The 19,447-nt window shown below is 46.7% G+C and overlaps 2 protein-coding genes and 1 non-coding gene across 4 annotated transcripts; 2 read left to right on the top strand and 1 right to left on the bottom strand.

Moving 5' to 3' along the window:
* Window positions 1-4,485: 4,485 nt before the first annotated feature.
* SNAPIN (SNAP associated protein) lies at window positions 4,486-9,702 on the top strand. Its single transcript, XM_019022928.3, has 4 exons — window positions 4,486-4,688; window positions 4,938-4,984; window positions 5,248-5,366; window positions 6,984-9,702. The coding sequence occupies exons 1-4, from the start codon at window positions 4,546-4,548 to the stop codon at window positions 7,083-7,085; spliced, it is 411 nt and encodes a 136-aa protein (XP_018878473.1). The 5' UTR covers window positions 4,486-4,545; the 3' UTR covers window positions 7,086-9,702.
* Window positions 7,815-17,393, bottom strand: ILF2 (interleukin enhancer binding factor 2). Of its 2 annotated transcripts, none has more exons than XM_019022926.4 (14): window positions 17,239-17,393; window positions 16,487-16,546; window positions 16,152-16,194; window positions 14,816-14,920; window positions 14,363-14,440; window positions 13,918-14,020; window positions 12,025-12,090; window positions 11,582-11,698; window positions 10,162-10,240; window positions 9,809-9,896; window positions 8,996-9,057; window positions 8,800-8,914; window positions 8,486-8,576; window positions 7,815-8,337 (listed from the first exon to the last, which is right to left on the bottom strand). In XM_019022926.4, exons 1-14 carry the CDS (start codon window positions 17,241-17,243, stop codon window positions 8,177-8,179), a joined length of 1,173 nt encoding a protein of 390 aa, XP_018878471.1. In that variant the 5' UTR covers window positions 17,244-17,393; the 3' UTR covers window positions 7,815-8,176. The 2 variants fall into 2 exon arrangements, with proteins under 2 accessions (XP_018878471.1, XP_055215850.1); XM_055359875.2 differs by having other exon boundaries at window positions 16,855-17,253.
* Window positions 17,394-17,570: 177 nt separating this feature from the next.
* On the top strand, window positions 17,571-17,642 carry TRNAM-CAU (transfer RNA methionine (anticodon CAU)). The gene has a single exon. It is a non-coding gene; the product is annotated as a tRNA-Met (tRNA).
* The last annotated feature ends 1,805 nt before the right edge of the window (window positions 17,643-19,447 follow it).

Here is a 19,447-nt window from a genome sequence, read left to right as displayed (position 1 = left end):
AATTCCTCATTACTCCAATCCCCCATCATCAAATAGAGTTGATAAATCTTTACAGTAAACTATCCCTGTTGATATTGTGTCATTTCTCTCTCTTCATTGGACCCTGACACACAAACAGCATGATGGTTGTATGTGCAGTAGTTGGATGGGAAGGGGCGTTCTTAGGACCTGCATTTTCAGTCTCTCTGGAAAAGCCAAGGCCTGGAGGAGGGCCACAGCTATATGATACAGGTGAAGGCAGGGAGGAAGGGGCTTTTGTGCTGAATACCTTGGGCCTAAAGTGTGATAAATGTTTAGAGAATGAAAAATTACACTAGCACTGGCCTTCAACCTATTATCAAACTTCAGGGATTCTTCAAGACCCTTGTCCAGTTTTCCTCACAAGTGTCCCAGGAACAAAGGACAGAGTCTAAAATTCCTTTCAGCACTACTTTTCTCTAAGCAGGGGTATTATGAAATCTGACTGGTATTTTAGAATGCAGACTGACCTGGAATATAGAGACTACAGGCAAGATCAGTCAGGAGGCCTTTGCAATAGACCCCATGAGAAATAAAGTTCAAGAAAAAGGAAAGCATAAAAACAAAACACATGCTTTTCCTCAGAGAACCAGCCTTTGAAGTCAGATTACTAGATAGATAACCATACTAAAAAATTATTTGTTGTTGCTGGGCACGGTGGCTTATGCTTGTAATCCCATCACTTTGGGAGGCCAAGGCGGGTGGATCACCTGAGGTCAGGAGTTTGAGACCAGCCTGGCCAACATGGTGAAACTCCGTCTCTACTAAAAATACAAAAATTAGCCAGGCGTGGTGGCAGGCACCTGTAAGCCCAGCTACTCAGGAGGCTGAGGCAGGAGAATTGCTTGAACTCGGGAGGCAGAGGTTGCAGTGAGCCGAGATCGCACGACTGCACTCCAGCCTGGGCAACAAGAGTGAAACTCCATCTAAAAAAAAAAAAAAAAAAAAAAAAAAAAGCCAGGCACGGTGGCGGGCGCATGTAATCCCACCTACTCGGGAAGTTGAGGCTGGATAATTGCTTGAACCCGGAGGTGGAGGTTGCAGTGAGCTGAGATCGTACCCCTGCACTTCAGCCCAGGCAACAAAGCAAGACTCTATCTCAAAAAAAAAAAAAAAAACTGTTGTTTATCTGAAATTCAAATTTACCTGGTGTCCCAAGTGTTTTGTTTATTCTGTTTGCTAAATCTGGCAATAGGGAGTATTTAATCTAAACAATTGAAGAGGCACCTGAAAGGACAGTGGCCTAACACACAAGGGCTTCTTGTGCAAACAGTGGGCCATCAACCTCCAAGGCCCTTTCCCGGCCCAGGTCAACACCTGTTCTCTCTTTGCAGTACAAGCCTCAGAGATTTCAACACTTTTCCATTCCTCTTCAACACTGTCACTACTTTCTCCCCTGGGCTTCTTTTTCCCAAGGCCTGACTGTGAAGCAGGTTGCAGTTGCCTTGCCACTTACTCCCAAAATCAGCTCCTAGCCTCTCGCAAGAGCTTTACCTCTAACCACCAGAGAGGAAGATACAGGGACACAAACGTAATCAACAACAAAAAGTGTATAAGGTGGGTTTTGGTGTGTGTGTGTGTGTGTGTTTGAGACAGAGTCTTGCTCTTTCACCCAGGCTGGAGTGCAGGGGTGTGATCACAGCTCACTGCAACCTCTACCTCCCAGGCTCAAGTGATCCTCCCACCTCAGCCTCTGGAGTAGCTGGAACTACAGGTGTGTGCCACCATTCCCAGTTATTTTTTTTAATTAATTTTTTTGTAGAGATAGGAGTCTCCCTATGTTGCACAGGCTGGTCTTGAACTCCTGGCTTCAAGCAATCCTCCCGCCTCAGCCTCCCAAAGTGCTGGGATTACAGGCATGAGCCACCCCACCCAGTGTAAGTGTATAAGGTTTTAAAAGTTATCACAGTTGGGGCTGGGCTTGGTGGCTCACGCCTGTAATCCCAGCACTTTGGGAGGCCGAGGTGGGAGGACTGCTTGATGCAGGAGTTCAAGACCAGCCTGGGCAACATAGGGAGGCCTCGTCTCTACAAAAAAATAATAATAATAAAAAAGTTATCACAGTTGGGGTCTTAGGTTTAGAGCTGCTGACCACCAAATCTCACAGTGATTCAAATGCCTTATCTTCCTTTATTACTGAAGATGAAGCTCAAAGCTGAACGTTCTGGTGCCCATTTATCACTATGGATGCCTTTGCCTGTCCTCCAGGAGCATTTCTGCTCATATATCCTTCCCCATGGCCTAGGGAATTGGGAGCCACGGGAACACATTAGAGCCTAGGAGACAGATGTAAATTATCTGGAAAGCCATGAAAAACCAAACTGAACTAAACTAAGGAAGGAATCATTGTCTTCATAATTCTCAGGGAAAAAGAAAACCATGGAAGGGTGTCTTGAGGCCAGGAGTTCGAGAACAGCCTGGGCAACATAGGGAGACCCTGCCTGTACCAAAAAAATTTACAAAATTAGCCAGGCATGGGGGCAGGTGACTGTAGTCCCAGTTACTTAGGAGGCTGAGGCAGGAGGATGGCTCGAGCCCAGAAGTTTGAGGTTACAGCGAGCTATGATAACATCACTGCACTTCAGCCTCAGCAACAGAGTGAGACCTTGTCTCTAAAAATGAAAGGAAAAATAAGTGAACTAAGGAAACTTTAAAATTTATTTTTACAGCCGGGCGCGGTGGCTCATGCCTGTAATCCTAGCACTTTGGAAGGCCGAGGCGGGTGGATCACGAGGTCAGGAGATCGAGACCATCCCGGCTAACGTGGTGAAACCGCGTCTCTACTAAAAATACAAAAAATTAGCCGGGCGTGGTGGTGGGCGCCTGTAGTCCCAGCTACTCGGGAGGCTGAGGCAGGAGAATGGGGTGAACCCGGGAGGCGGAGCTTGCAGTGAGCGAGATTGCACCACTGCACTCCAGCCTGGGTGACAGAGCAAGACTCGGTCTCAAAAAAAAATTTTTATTTTTATTTTTTGAGACAGGGTCTCGCCCTGTCACCCAGGCTGAAGTGCATGCAGTGCCCCGATCTTGGCTCACTGTAGCCTCAACTTCCTAGGCTCAAGGTCCTACTTCAGCCTCCCAAGTAGCGGGGACCACAGCTGTGAGCCACCATGCCTAATTTTTTTTTTTGAGATGGAGTCTCGCTCTGTCGCCCAGGCTGGAGTGCAGTGGCGCGATCAGGGCTCACTGCAAGCTCTGCCTCCCGGGTTCACGCCATTCTCCTGCCTCAGCCTCCCGAGTAGCTGGGACTACAGGAGTCCGCCACTGCGCCCGGCTAATTGTTTGTATTTTTAGTAGAGATGGGGTTTCACCATGGTCTCGATCTCCTGACCTCGTGATCCACCCGCCTCGGCCTCCCAAAGTGCTGGGATTACAGGCGTGAGCCACCGCGCCTGGCCGCCTGGCTAATTTTTTATTTCCTGTAGAGACAGAGTCTCACTAGGTTTGTTGCCCAGACTGATCTCGAACTCCTGGGCTCAGGTGATCCTCCCGCCTCAGCCTTCCGAAGTGCTGGGATTATAGGAGTGAGCCACCATGCCCTGCCTGCATGTTTATATTATTCAGCCTTAAAAAGGAATGAAATTCGGATACATGCAGTTTTTTACATATTTAATGCCATTAAAAATATACTCTTTAGAAATAGACCAGGCGTGGTGGCTCACGTCTGTAATCCCAGCACTTTAGGAGGCTGAGGTGGGAGGATCACCTGAGCCCAGGAGTTCGAGACCAGTCTGGGCAACAAACATAGTGGGACCTCTTCTCTACAGAAAATGAAAAATTAGTCAGGCATGGTGGCTAACACCTGTGGTCCCTGCTACTTGGGAGACTGAAGCAGGAGGACCTCTTGACCCCAGGAGGTGAAGGCTACAGTGAGCCAAGATGGTGGCACTGCACTCCAGCCTAGGCGACAGAGAGAGACCTTGTCTTAAAAACAACCAACCACAATAAACTCTTTAGAAATAGAAAACGATACTATGAATATAATGTGGCTATCTCATAAAGTGTTTTTGTATTTGGTTTGTTTTTGTTTGGTCTGGGTTGCTTTTTTTTTTTTTTTTTTTTTTGAGGCGGAGTCTCTCTGTTGCCCAGACTGGAGTGCAGTGGCGCGATCTCGGCTCACTGCAACCTCCGCCTCCCGGGTTCAAGCGGTTTTCCTGCCTCAGTCTCCCGAATAGCTGGGTGCCCGCCACCATGCCCGGCTACCTCATAAAGTTAACATGGGATGGCTATGGACAACTGCAGTATTCGCGTTTATTTTCACCTTTAGAGAAAACGAAAAGTATCCACTCCAAAAACTGGTTCCTTTCTACAACCTGAACTTTGGAGATTTTCAAGACCAGCCACAAGGCCTCTACTCCTACGGCCTGGCCCTCCTCCCCGCCCGGCTCGCTCTAGACTCCATTTCCCAGAAACCCCGCTGTCTTGGTGGAGACAGCATTTCCCGGGCGCCCCCTCACGGGGCAGTGCGGCGCGGCTCCGGTTCCCGGCGGCCCTCGCGGCAGGTTCCGGGCGTCAGGACAATTCGTGATGGCGGGGGCTGGTTCCGCCGCTGTATCGGGGGCAGGGACCCCGGTGGCGGGGCCCACAGGCCGCGACCTTTTCGCCGAAGGGCTGCTGGAGTTCCTGCGACCCGCTGTGCAGCAGCTCGACTCTCACGTACACGCCGTCAGGTGCCCTGGAGGGAATTTGGGGGCGGGGCCTGTCGCTCTGCCTTGTAGGGGCGGGGCCAAGAAAGTGTTCTGGCTGGGAGTGGGCATAAATTTAGGAAACTGATTCGAGGCGGGGAGGACAGGCGGAAGGCCGCAGGTGGAGGGTTCAGCGGAGGCCGGCTTCTCTCAGTACTTGGTAAATACGTAGGGGAGTTCGTTTCCTGAGCTCCGGTAACTGCCTGACCTTGTAGGCCTTGTACCTCTTTGCAGAGAGAGCCAGGTAGAGCTCCGGGAACAAATTGACAACCTAGCCACAGGTGAGTGAGCATCCCTGTGTACCCGGAATCCTTCAGCCCACTTTCAGGACATTAGGTTTTTGCCAACCCCTGGGCTGAGTTTCTGTCACTTGGTTCCAGGGCATCAGGGCTGCCAAAGGACTCCTCCTTTCAGGGATGTCTTAAATCTCTAATGGCTGTGGCCCGTTTGGGTGCAAGTGTTTTCCATCCCATTACCAGCCTGCTTTCCCTCAGAACAAGAGATGAGCCGTTAGATCTTAGCTGCACCTTACTTCCATCCCCAGAACTGTGCCGCATAAATGAGGATCAGAAGGTGGCCCTGGATCTTGACCCCTATGTTAAGAAGCTACTTAATGCCCGGCGACGCGTTGTCTTGGTTAACAACATTCTACAGAATGCTCAGGTAAAAGAATATCTTACCAACAGTTATTCTTTGCCCTTTTTTGTAAGTCCTCAACACAGTGAAAGCCACTGTAATTTTAAAACTCTTTGGGGAAAGGGAAATTCACTTCTCCCAGTACTTGAAAAATACCTAGGAGAATTCGTCTCATTCTCAGTATTCAGTTGCTGCCATTTACATTAGTGTGTGTGTGTGTGTGACAGTCTCCCTCTGTCACCCAGGCTGGAGTGCGGTGGCTCAGTCTCAGCTCACTGCAACCTCCGCCCCCTGGGCTCAAGCAATTCTGCCTCCGCCTCCCGAGTAACTAGGACTACAAGCGTGCACAACGCCCAGCTAATTTTTGTATTTTTTTCTAGAAGTAGGGTTTCGCCATGTTGCCCAGGCTGGTCTGGAACTCCTGGGCTCAAGTGAGCTTCCCACCTTGGCCACCCGAAGTGCTGGGACTACAGAAGTGAGCCACCACACCTGGCTATTTATTTTTATGATACAAGGTCTATCACCCAGGATGGAGTGCAGTGGCATGATAAAGGCTCACTGCAGCCTCTACCTCCCAGGCTCAAGCGATCCATCCACCTCAGCCTCCCGAGTAGCTGGGACTACAGGCATGCACCACCATGTCCAGCTAATTTTTGTATTTTTTCTAGAGACAGGGTTTCACCATGTTACCCAGGCTGGTCCCAAACTCCTGCATGCGAGTGATCCACCTGCCTGGGCCTCCCAAAACTCTGGGATTACAGGCGTGAGCCACTGCACCCGGCCTGCCTGGCCTTTTTTTCTTTTTCTAAATAAAAAGACAGGATCGGTTGGGCGAGGTGGCTCTTGCCTGTAATCCCAGCTGTTTGGGAGGCCGAGGCTGGCGGGTCACCTGAGGTTGGGAGTTGGAGACCAGCCTGACCAACATAGAGAAACCCGTCTCTACTAAAAATACAAAATTAGCTGGGCGTGGTAGCGCATGCCTGTAATCCCAGCTACTTGGGAGGCTGAGACAGAAGAATCACTTGAGCCCGGGGGACAGAGGTTGCGGTGAGCTGAGATCGCACCATTGCACTTCAGCCTGGGCAACAAGAGCGAAACTCCGTCTCAGGAAAAAAAAAAAAAAAAGGCTATCACTATGGTGCCCAGGCTGGTCTCAAATTGGGCTCAAGTGATCTTCCTGCCACTTCCTCCTAAATGGTGCTGGGATAGGCATGAGCACCATGCCTGGCCTACATTTTTTTTTTTTGAGATGGAGTTCTCCCTCTGTCACCCAGGCTAGAGTGCAGTGGCGCGATCTCATTTCATTGCAACTTCCACCTCCCGGTTTCAAGCGATTCTCCTGCCTCAGATTACAAGCGCCTGCCACCATGCCCAGCTAATTTTTTTGTATTTTTTAGTAGAGACGGGTTTTACCATGTTGGTCAGGCTGGTCTTGAACTCCTGACCTCAGGTAATCCACCCACCTCAGCCTCCCAAAGTGCTGGGATTACAAGTGTGAGCCACCACGCCCGGCCTACATTCTTGTATATACTTTAGAAGACTGACTTTGAGGTAGATCAAGCCCGGTATTTTTCAGCACCTAGTTCACTTACACTCTAAAGCCTTTCACAGTGGTTAAGATTCCAAACCTTCCTTGTCTTGTAGGAACGACTGAGACGGCTAAACCACAGTGTTGCCAAGGAAACAGCCCGCAGGAGAGCAATGCTGGATTCGGGAATTTACCCCCCTGGCTCCCCAGGCAAATAACAGATGAGCCTATGGACTCAGTAGCACAAGTACTGTTCCCCAGCTGCCTTGTTTCAACAGACATGCAAAGATCCTAGGAGACAGTCCCCATAGACCTTCAGACGTTAAAAAGGGAGCCGTACGGTTTGTTTGAAGCACTTCGTCTTACCCATTTATGTAGGGGCCCCAGGAAACCTACACACAGCCAGAATGAGGTTCCCAAAGGACTTACCTTAATTATGGCTCTTGCTTCCTTTCACAAATGAGCTGAGGCCTCTTTGTTTTTTTAAGCTGCATACTTGAGGCTTACCTTCTTCAGGACTAGTTAACCAGAGGGGCTTCCTTTGTATGTTACATGCCTGGTTACATGGGCCTGGACAGCATGTCCTCTACCTGTGACTTCTCATTTTCCTGTTTACACTGGGGATTTGGAGGGGGCAGGCAAAGTCAAAGTGAATGACCTGTCCACCCACTTTTTTATTGCACTGGCTTGAATACAGTAGCAGTGTTGATAGAATCATTTTATTCAATAAATACTTAAAATGATATTCTAGTTTACTCTGGTATATGGAAAGGTTCCAGGAGTTTGTCCTTTAATTCAAAGACAGCTTCAAATTGTGATCTGAGTATTTATAATTAAATGACTCAAGTATCATTTTCAACGAAAGAGTACACAAAGCAAAAAGCAAAAAAGGTTGCCACATGCAAAAAAAAAAAACAAACAAAAAACACCAACCAGAAAGACCAAGAGCCCTACTAGGAAGTACTTTAATAGTTTTTCTTAGAAAAAAAAATTTCCAGACACTTAACATTTCACAACATTTCAACAGCAAAGTATTAGTTGAGAGAGGGGTTTTCAGGAGTTGGAGATTATAGAATATTAGGAAGAAATGTTGGTATCCTCCATTATAGATGGATGGCATAGGTCACAAATGGGAGACTGGCAGCTAAGCCAATACCAAAACCCAGTGGAATGACACTTCTATGGAGTTTACTTTTCTTCCTGCTATCTTCCCTATCCCACGGAAATGTCTGTCACCATGTAAAGCCCAGTAGCAGGCAGCTTAGGCTCCAGTCTTCCCCCTTGGGTAGGAAAAGGAGTGAAGGGAATGTCACTCCTGAGTTTCCATGCTTTCTTCTTCCTCTCCTTGAGGTGGTTCTTCTGTATTCTCCTCTTCTTCCTCTCCTTCCTTCTTCTCTGGTGGCTTCTCATAAGCCTTTTCTGAAGGTGTTACTATCACTCCATCCCAGGTAGATATTTCAGAAGCAAGATCTAGGAAAGAGAAAAAGGTGATTTAGACGAGTAGCCCAGCATAAAAGTCATTACTTACACTGTGGAAATATTAAAGACATTTAAGTAGCGTACAGCTTCTCTGTACCAGATTACAATACAAAACCCCTGACCCACAGTGGTCACTCACAGCTGGCATCACCCTCCTGGCCAAGGATCTTCCTAAAGCCACCATGTGAGAGGATTCGGACGAGAGTCTGAGCTGTATAGCAGACCATGTCCTGAAGGAAAGCAAAGTGAGAGTAAGCAAGGAAAATCAAAGGACCTTATTTGAGTAATACCCTTGTGAAAACAGAGATTAAGACAGCTTTTTAAATCTCAGGACCAAAGTCTTTCAGAATCCCCAAATTCCTGACCCGTAAAGACCATATTCCACTTTGCCTGCTGAGCAGCAGTATTCAAAAGAGTGGGGCAAAACAACTCAGTTCATATCTGTCCCAATACCTGCTGTTCTAGGGTCATGACTGTGTGTACTCTGAAGTTGCCACTCTCACAGGGGTCAGTGATACCCACTGAACCTGGCAGGAACAGTCCTGCAGCCAGAATCTGCAAGCAGCGCCTAGAACACAGGGAGGTATGAGGTATTAAAGGAATGCACAAAATAGTTTACAACCAACCCTAAACCCAAAGCATGCTGTACCTGTATGCAACGTTGAGGGCCAAAGGCTGTCTGGTGGGGTTGTTCATCACAGCATAATGGCCCTGAAAAATAATAAATCCAGTAGGTGTGCCATCAAAATGGCACTTCTGATAACTAGAACTTTATTTTTTAGAGACAGGGCCTCACTTTGTCACCCAGACTGGAGTGCAGTGGCGCAATCATAGTTCACTGTAACCGCGAACTCCTGGGCTCAAGCAACCCTCCTGCCTCAGCCTCCTGAGAAGCTAGGACTGTAAGTTCAAGCCACTACAACTGGCTAATTTTTTTTTTCTCTTGTAGAGACAGAGTCTCGCTATTTTGCCCAGGCTGGTCTCAAACTCCTGGCTTCAAGTGATCCTCTGGCCTCAGCCTCCCAAAGTGCTGGGATTACAGGCATCAAACTAAAACCTTAAATGATCACGAGGAAAACTCGTCATTAAGGTCTAAGTCTAGCCAAAATTTTCATGTTCAGAAGCAATTCTGAAATGGCTGCTCACTCATTTCTCTCTACTACCATGATTAAATGGTAGCAGTCATGAGAAGAAAACGGGACACTATAACTCAGTAACTACTCATTTCATTGAATATACAAAAAAAAAAAACTTTGAATTTTTTTTTTTTTAAACAAATGTCTCTGAGTCATGTAAATGTTGAATTTTTATTGGATTACTTGTCTACCAATAAAATTTCTTTTAAGCTTCACCAAATTTCAGACTCTGGTGAATTTCAGAGTTACTACTACTACTACTACTACTACTACTACTACTAGTAAATAAGGATGATGAGGAACTCCAATTGCCCATCTTTACTTACTAGTAGGTCAAGGATCCAGGGTGTGAGGGGCTCAAAGCCAGGAAAACGAATCCTCAAGTCCTTCAGTAGTCTGATGAGAACTTTAACTCTGAAAGTAATAGTGACCCAAACATTAAAATCAATACGATCATGTATTTCCATGCCTAAGGTAGAATTGAAGCTGACTATGCTATTTCCAGAACTATACGTTCTCTGCTTTCTCTAAATCTTAATTTGCTTACTTAAGGTAAAAATAAAAATCCAGACAAGAGGTCACAGGCAAAATAGTTCTGTCAGAGGAAGTATGGGGGTATCCTGCTATTCACTGCAGTTAAAAAGTTTATCTTAATCCAAATGGTCAGGGAGGGACTCACGTGGACTGAGAAGCATTTTCCTCGAACCAGCGGGCATGTCGGATGGCTGCTAAGGCACTCTGCAATACTTTGATATCCACTAAAAAGACAAGCATGACATGCCAGGATGAAACATTTTCATTAAACAAGCTACTCATTACCACTGCTAGTCTAAAAACTTGGAAGGAGGGCAGGATAGACGGAGTCTCGCTCTGTTGTCCAGGCTGGATCGCGTACAGTGGCGCAATCTCAGCTCACTGCAACCTCCGCCTCCAGGGTTCAAGCAATTCTCCTGCCTCAGCCTCCTGAGTAGCTGGGATTACAGGTAACCGCCATCATGCTCCACTAATTTTTTATTTTAGTAGAGACGGGGTTTCATCATGTTGGCCAGGATGGTCTCCAACTCCTGACCTCAGGGGATCTGCCTGCCTCGGCCTCCCAAAGTGCTGGGATTACAGGCGTGAGCCACCGCACCCGACCAACTCTGCAATTCTTTTTTTTTTTTATTGATCATTCTTGGGTGTTTCTCGCAGAGGGGGATTTGGCAGGGTTACAGGACAATAGTGGAGGGAAGGTCAGCAGAAAAACAAGTGAACAAAGTTCTCTGGTTTTCCTAGGCAGAGGACCCTGCGGCCTTCCGCAGTGTTTGTGTCCCTGGGTACTTGAGATTAGGGAGTGGTGTGGTGATGGCTCTTAAAGAGCATGCTGCCTACAAGCATCTGTTTAACAAAGCACATCTTGCACCGCCCTTAATCCATTCAACCCTGAGTGGATACAGCACATGTTTCAGAGAGCACAGGGTTGGGGGTAAGGTCACAGATCAACAGGATCCCAAGGCAGGAGAATTTTTTCTTAGTACAGAACAAAATGAAAAGTCTCCCATGTCTACCTCTTTCTACACAGACACGGCAACCATCCGATTTCTCACTCTTTTCCCCACCTTTCCCCCCTTTCTATTCCACAAAACCGCCATTGTCATCATGGCCCGTTCTCAATGAGCTGTTGGGTATACCTCCCAGACGGGGTGGTGGCCGGGCAGAGGGGCTCCTCACTTCCCAGTAGGGGCGGCTGGGCAGAACTCTGCAATTCTTTAAGCCACCCCGTGTTTCTCATATCAGCAAATCACTTGTCTAAAAATCACTAGAAGCATGCAAGATCTGTTTTCTTCAAAAGCCTATCCCCCTCCATAAATATTTTCTCAGTCCCTTTTAAGTCCTCCAAATGCTTTCTTGGTCACCCCATCTGAAAATTCCACTAGCAAGCTGATAAAAAAACTATTTCCAAATTACAGAGGGAGAGAGCAAAGTTCAGAATAAACCTAAGTTCTTCAATTCCCAGAAAGCTGCATGTGGAATAGCAACAAGCTAAGTAAACTAAACAGCAACAATACCATGTTTTGAATATCCCCTAAATTTTCCAGCAATGGAAAAAAAGAACTAACAATGGAGTTCTGGATCCAGTTTTCGAAGATTGGGTGGCACTGTTGTAATGAGAATCTTCACTGTAGCATCAGAAGAACTGATTTCAAAGCCAGTTTCGTTGGTCAGCATGGTTAAAACTGAAAAAACAGAATAAACAAAAACTATAACTCACATTTCCATTAGATGACCAAAGTTAAATCCAGGGTGGGGGGGAACAGGTGGATTTTTTAAAACAGCACAAAGTCCAGAATGAGAATTTAGAATACAGAGCTTTAGAAGGGAGATCAAACAGATCTCCCTTGAACACCTTGAACACCTGAAGCCCCTGCCAAAAACTCCCACAACATAAAACTCTGCATTTACTCCTCCATCTGGTCTGACCTGATTTTGTTGAAAGTGTACTTACAATTACAAGACCTGGTTCCTATGGCTACTAAATACAGAATCAGCAACAAATGCAAACCTTCAGAAGGATCCTGTGCTCTTAGGCTTTCCACGACTTTGTTCCCCAGGGCAGCAACAGCTTCCACTAATTGACAGAAAATGACATAATGTTATAATAATTTATTTACTTAGACTTTCTATGTATCTCTAAGCTACTTTGCACTCTCATTTCTGTCCCATATCCAAGGCTGAAGCAAGGGTAAGTAATAGAATATATACTTTTATAAGAGAAAGCCAAGGCCTGGGCAGAAAAATTGGAAGACTCAGGGAACAGGACCCCTCCTGCACTCATATCCTCTTTCTACAGCAGGGTTTTTCAGGTCAGTGGCAGTTAATAACATTTTGGGCTAGACAAATCTTTGGGGTGATGGGGATGTAGGATGTTTAACAGCATCCATGGCCTCTATCCTTTTTCTTTTTTTGAGAAAGGGTCTCACTCTTGTCACCCAGGCTGCAGTGCAGTGGCACAATCACAGCTCACTGCAGCCTCAGCCTCCCGGGCTCAAGCAATCCTCTCACCTCAGGCTGCTGCTTTTTTTTTCTTTTTTTCTTATTTTTGAGACAGGGCCTCACTCTGTCACCCAAGCTGAAGTGCACTGGCACGATCTCTGCTAACTCCAACCTCTGCCTCCCAGGTTCAAGCAACTCTCCTGCCTCAGCCTCCCAAGTAGCGGGGATTACAGACGCCCACCACCACGCCTGGCTAATTTTTATATTTTTGGTAGAGACTGGGTTTTGCCACGTTGGCCAGGCTGGTCTTGAACTCCAGGCCTTGGCCTCCCTAAGTGTTGGGATTACAGGCGTGAGCCACTGCACCCGGCCCCACCTCAGGCTTCTGAGTAGCTGGGACCAAAGCATGCACCACCATGCCCAGCTAATTTTTTTCTTTTTGTAGGTACAGGGTCTCTCTATGTTATACAGGCTGGTCAAACTCCTGGGGTCAAGTGATCCTCTTGCCTCAGCCTCCCAAAGTGCTGGGAATACAGCCACCACACCTGGCTTCTACCCTTTTTTGATGCCAGTAGCACCCCCTTGTTTTAACAATCAAAAGTACCGCCAGATACTGCCAGATATCCCCTGGGTGGCAAAATTACCTCCAGTTGAGAAACATGGCCGTACAGTAACCTGCTATACATTCTTTCAGACACACACACTCCAGCGTTTGTCCCTTATCACTTATTAAAAAACATTTGTCAGGCAGGGTGCAGTGGCTCACGCCTGTAATCCCAACACTTTGGGAGGCCAAGGCGGGCGGATCACCTGAGGTCAGGAGTTTTGAGACCAGACTAGCTAACATGGTGAAACCCTGTCTCTACTAAAAATAGAAAAATTAGCCTGGCATGGTGGCACTTGCCTGTAATCCCAGCTACTTGGGAGGCCAAGGCAGGAAAACAGCTAGAACCCAGGAGGTGGAGGTTGCAGTGAACTGAGATCACGCCATTACACTCCAGCCAGGGCAACAGAGTGAGATCCGTCTCAAAAACAAAAACTAGAAACATTTGTCTTACAAACATCCTTTCTCACAAGAAATTTGAGCTTTCAAGATCCCTAAGGGCTGGGCACAGTGGCTCACGCCTGTAATCCCAGCACTTTGGGAGGCTGAGGTGGGCAGATTGCTTGAGCTCAGGAGTTTGAGACCAGCCCGAGCAACACGGTGAAACCCTGTATCTACAAAAAATACAAAAATTAGCTGGGTGTGGTGGCACACATCTGTAGTCCCAGCTACTTGGGAGGCTAAGGCGGGAAGAACACTTGCTGTAGTGGAGGTCAAGGCTGCAGTGAGCTACAATGGTACCAATGCACTCCAGCCTGGCCAACGGAGGGAGAATTTGTCTCAAAACAAAAAAAGATACCTAAACCCCTAATCCAAGTGCTATGTTCTGTTCCTATGACCAGAAACAGGCACACTCACACGTTGGCAGAATCTTGAGTATCACCACCAGGTCAGCCACATTGTGTCCTGTAGTCATTGTCCCCTTTTTATAGGATCCCACCTGTCGAACTTCTTCAATTTGCTGTTGGAAAAAGGATTTCGGGGAAAAACAGTTTAGAAGAAAAAAAGGTGCCTAGGTCCTCCCAGAACTGTTACAACACAGCTACCTGTTACCCAAATTAAGAAGTAGCAGAGGTGAAATCACCCCCAAAACCACCACATGAAAGCCTGATACATCACAGCTAGCATAACAATGATACAAGTCTTGTCCCCAAGATCAGTACTACAAAGAAATTCCACTGTACTTTCTCATTTTAGGCTTGGCTTTGGATAATAGACAACTGAAAATTAAAAGTCAAGAGCCAAGGCAATTTCCACACTACCAAAGGTGCCCTTTCCTAAAACTAAATCATCAAAAACTCACCACTTCAAATGTCCCTGGAGCCACAATCAGATTATCAATCACATTGTTTATTTTTGTCACCAGAGAAAGGATAGACGCCTGAAAAACAGTATGAAACAATACTTGAGGATGAAAAATTATAAGCAATTTCTTAGAATTTGAATATTTTCTCCTAATCCCTTCCATACAAGCTGACTCAATACTGACATAGGGCTTTAAAAACACTTCATTCTGGCCTTGAATATATGGGAAGAGAACAACTCTTTGTCCCCAGTAAAAATAAGAATGCGTATGTAATTTGTTTATATATCCACCTGGCTATCTCCACCCACAATGAGAAATAAGGAGAACAATTAAACCCTTTGTGGATTTCAGGCTCTGTTAACACCATTCTTAACCTTACCAACAGTTACTCTTTACCAATACTTTTAACTGCTTTAGAGACATTTCTGGAAGACAGCCAAAAGAACATACCTGTTCAGCAGAATTGGGAGCCAGGTCCTGATTCCTCTTCAGCAAGGCCTCACTGAAGGAAGTTTCATCAGGTGCTGGCTTGACCCGGGGAAAGGCCATTTCACACTAAACCAGAAGTAAACAACTACATTCTATTTGCCGAAGATAATATACAGGAGAGATTGTTTTTTCTATTACTACGACAGAAAAAGGTTAAAAACAGAAAATTCTACACTTGTTTCTACTGCTTAATTTGTTCAATTAGCTGGGCGTGGTGCCTCACGCCTGTAATCCCAGCTACTTGGGAGGCTGAGGTGAGAGAATCCCTTGAACACAGGAAGCGAGGTTGCAGTGAGCCAAGATCGTGCCATTGCAACTCCAGCCTGGGCAACAGAGTGAGGCCCTGCCTCAAAAAAAAAAATTTATTCAAAGGCCAGGCACAGTGGGTCACGCACACCTGTAATCCCAGCACCTTGGGAGGCTGAGGTGGGCAGATCACTTGAGGTCAGGAGTTCAAGATCAGCCTGGGCAACATGGTGAAACCCCGTCTCTACTAAACAGACATACAAAAATTAGCTGGGCATGGTGGCAGGTGCCTGTAATCCCAACTACTCAGGAGGCTGAGGCAGGAGAATCGTTTGAACCCTGGAGGCAGAGGTCCTGATTCCTCTGCCTCCCAGGTTCAGTGCAGTGAGCCAAGACTGCACCACTGCACTCCAGCCTGGGTGACAGAGTGAGACTCTGTCTCAAAAAAAAAAAAAAAAAAAAAGTTCAAACAAGGATAAAAGCTGGAATAGCCATAATTTAAGCTATCACTATCTTTATAGTAACAGATATACCATAAATACAATTACTTGTTCAGAACAAAGATTATAATCATGTTTAATGCCAACAGTAGCCAAGGAATTATTCTCCCCACCATGCTTACACTGTTTCTGTATGTAAAGCAACACACAGTTGACTCAAAACCCCAAATCTTTTCACAAATCACTTTCCCTCCCTATTTCAACCATCTTTTTTTTTTTGTAGTGGTGCCATCTTGGTTCACTGCAACCTCCGCTTCCCGGGTTCAAGCAATTCTCCTGCTTCAGCCTCCCAAGTAGCTGGGATTAGACACATGCCCAGCCAACTTTTTTATTTTTAGTAGAGATGGGGTTTCACCATATTGGCCAGGCTGGTCTCAAACTCCTGACCCTCAGGTAATCCGTCTGCCTCAGCCTCCCAAAGTGCTGAGATTACAGGCGTGAGGCACTGTGTCTGCCCTCTTCAACCACCATCTAACTTCATTAACTGGGAGATATTGGGCTCCATTTCAACAGTGACCAGAAAATGTGTATCATTAACCCAAGGTACTCACCAAATAGAAGTCAAATGGGATATGTGGTACAAAGGGCCTGAACCTAAAACATGAAAAACAGCCAAATTATTCCCTAGGTAGGAATCAAGCGAGATGTAAATAACACGCCAACAATTTTGAAAACATGTCAGTCCTCAGAATGAGTGGCAAAGTCTCCGGGGAGGGAAAGAATCATTCTTAGCATAGTGGGGCCAAATTCATTTAACAGGAGTGCAGGAAAAGACCACAGTTGGCTCTCGCAAAACCAAGTGACATTAGTCTACTCCAAAACTCCTATTTAGATGACAAGCAGAAACTAACAACCAAGTGCAGAGATGCTAAAAGCTGGTACTCACCCTCCTCCTGGGCCTCCTCTGGAACCAAAGCGCCCACCACGACCACGGCCTCTGTCACCCCTAGAAATGCAGATTTTATTTTGACCTCATTGAAGGAATACCCACCGGCCATATCATTTTAGGTTGGCTACTTTCATCCCTCGGAACCTCCCAACGGTAGGCAAGAGACCCCACTCACACTTACACTTCTCCCCATTCCAAATGGTGCCCAGTTACACCCCCATAACCTCCTCTAAGTTAATCACAACCCCCATCAAGTAATGATGGGGCTCAGACAGTGAGCCCTACACGAAATAACCCATAATCCTGGGCCACACGAATCCTAATACTTCGGAGGCTAAAGATTGCTCATTTCTTCATTAACGTACACATTTATCGGGCGTGTCCTATATGTCAAGGCCTTCGCACTGAGGATGAATGCGGCTCGCTCCAGCATTCTCAGCCCGGATGACGGGGGAGGTGAAAGGTGGAGAGTTCCTCCAGGGGCTTGAGGACACCCCCCTCATCGCAACCCTTCAGAGACAGAGGTGTCGAACCCGCCTCCCCACTCCTGGGCCCGAACCCCATCCCGGGCCCAAGTTTCCCCGCCTCTACCGGCCTCCATCTCTCCCACTATCCTAGACCAGGAGTTCTCAGGTTTTTGGCCACCCCCGGATACATGGCCCTTTCTGATACTCCGACTTCTTTCGGCCCACGTTCACAAAGTTTTCCGTCGAATACGTGAAACCTTTCGACCGCTTCGACCCACTTACCTCATGGCGCCTTAAAACACGAACAATGGAGGCCGCACCAACCGCCCCTTCCTCTGAGTAGCAGACAACTGAAGAGGCGTCTTGCCGGCGTGTCCCAATAAAACCCGGCACGATTGGCTCCCGCCTTACCCCATCGTTTATGCCTATTGGCTTACTTTGTCAAACCGGGCTTATGAACCAATAAAAAACGCCTACTGTGTCAGGAACTAGCCAATAAGAACTGGTTCTATAGTAATGACGAATTTTTGATCAGACATTAGGTGGCACTAAAGAAGTCAGGACAACGACTACGTAGTGTTCTATAACAATCATGAGAAAGTGTAGGTCCAGATAGCAGAGTGGCGCAGCGGAAGCGTGCTGGGCCCATAACCCAGAGGTCGATGGATCGAAACCATCCTCTGCTATCGACGTTTTTTTCATTGCCTTGTACGGCATACATAAACTACGTTTCTTTAGTGAAGGAAAATATCTTGCCAATTTTCCTACCTCAAAAATGCAACCAATATCAGCTATTTTTGCCACTAGCAGTTGAAGTTGATGGGGAAAAGGGAGTTTAGGCAACTATGAACACTGTACGTCTACAAACTCGAAGCAGAAGAAACAGGTTTTAGATAGGAGAGGAGTATATTGATTGAATTAGTGTGGAAAACATGGTTTTCCACGTCCATGGAAACAGGTGATCCACCCGCCTCAGCCTCCGAAAGTGTTGGGATTACCGGCGTGAGCCACAAGAGCCCAGCTTGGTTACATAAATTCTTTAGTGGTGATTTGTGAGATTTTGGTGCACTCATCACCCGAGCAGTATACGCTGAACCCAACTTGTAGACTTTTATCCCTCACCTACCTCCCTTCCATAAGTACTTTTTCGATATTTAATTTACTACAGCAGAACGTAAACATCTTAACTCTAAACGTATTCTGTCCACGAAACCACCATCCAGATTAAAATAAATATTATTAATTTTTAAAAAACAAGCAAACAAAAAGCGGACCGAGTGCGGTGGCTTGTGGCCACCCAGCACTGTGGGAGGCCGAGACGGGTGGATCACCCGAGGTCAGGAGTTCGAGATCAGCCTGGCCAACATGGTGAAACCCCGTCTCTACTAAAAATACAAAAATTAGCCGGCGTGCTGGCGGGCGCCTGTAATTCCAGTTACTCAGGAGGCTGAGGCAGGAGAATCTCTTGAATCCGGGAGGCGGAGGTTGCAGTGAGCTGAGATGGCGCCACTGCACCCCAGCCTGGGCGATAGATGGAGACTCCGTTTAAAAAAAAAAAAAATCTTGCTTGAGGTTTGTTGAGCTTCTTGAATCAATGGCTTGAGGTTTGTCGTCCATTTATTAAATTTATCAGCTATTATCTCTTCAAGTATTAGTTTTACCTATTATTTCCCTCCTTCCTGAACTCCAAATAAAGACGGGTTAGACTTTCCCCCCAGTAATCTCTTTGTCTCTTACCCTCTTTTCTATTATTTCATTTTATTTAGACACAGGGTCTCACTCTGTTGCCCAGGCTGGAGTGCAGTGGTGCACCATCATAGCTCACTGCAGCCTCAACCTCCTGGCCTCAAGAGATTCTCCCATTTCGGCCTCCCTAGTAGTTGGGACTACTCAAAGGCACAGGCCACACCACTCCGAGCTAATTTTTTTTTTTGAGATGGAGTCTCCCAGGCTGCAGTGCAGTGGCGCTATTTCAGCTCACTGCAACCTCCGCCTCCCCGGTTCAAGCGATTCTCCTGCCTCAGCCTCCCGAGTAGTTGGGACTACAGGCGCCCGCCACCATGCCCGGCTAATTTTTTTTTTTTTTTTTTGTATTTTTAGTAGAGACGGGGTTTCGCAGTGTTAGCGAGGATGGTCTCGATCTCTTGATCTTGTGATCTGCCCGCCTCGGCCTCCCAAAGTGCTGGGATTACAGGCGTGAGCCACCACGCCCGGCCCTGCCCAGCTAATTTTTGTATTTTTAGTAGACATGGGGTTTCACCATGTTGGCCAGACTGGTCTCGAACTCCTGACCTCAGGTGATCCTCCTGCCTCTGTCTCCCAAAGTGCTGGGATTACAGGTGTGAGCCACCTCCCTTGGCCCCGGGCTTACTTATTTATTTATTTTTGTAGAGATGGGGTACTTCATATGTTGTCAAGGCTAGTCTTTGTTTTTTTGTGTGTTTTTTGTTTTTTTTTGTTTTTGTTTTTTTTTGAGACAGAGTTTCGCTCT

Source organism: Gorilla gorilla, chromosome 1, assembly GCF_029281585.2.
Source record: "Gorilla gorilla gorilla isolate KB3781 chromosome 1, NHGRI_mGorGor1-v2.1_pri, whole genome shotgun sequence".
Lineage (NCBI taxonomy): Eukaryota > Metazoa > Chordata > Mammalia > Primates > Hominidae > Gorilla > Gorilla gorilla.
This window is presented reverse-complemented; position numbering and strand designations above follow the sequence as displayed.

Bases quoted from the DNA above. Each gene is read 5' to 3' on its own strand.
- SNAPIN (XM_019022928.3), top strand. From the start codon at position 4,546: ATGGCGGGGGCTGGTTCCGCCGCTGTATCGGGGGCAGGGACCCCGGTG. The intron at 4,689-4,937 runs GTGCCCTGGAGG...ACCTCTTTGCAG, and splicing joins TCTCACGTACACGCCGTCAG to AGAGAGCCAGGTAGAGCTCC. The intron at 5,367-6,983 runs GTAAAAGAATAT...CTTGTCTTGTAG, and splicing joins ACATTCTACAGAATGCTCAG to GAACGACTGAGACGGCTAAA.
- ILF2 (XM_055359875.2), bottom strand. From the start codon at position 16,922: ATGCTGGAGCGAGCCGCATTCATCCTCAGTGCGAAGGCCTTGACATAT. The intron at 16,195-16,486 runs GTGAGTACCAGC...TTCATGTTTTAG, and splicing joins AGAGGAGGCCCAGGAGGAGG to GTTCAGGCCCTTTGTACCAC. The intron at 9,897-10,161 runs GTGAGTCCCTCC...TATTACTTTCAG, and splicing joins GAAAATGCTTCTCAGTCCAC to AGTTAAAGTTCTCATCAGAC.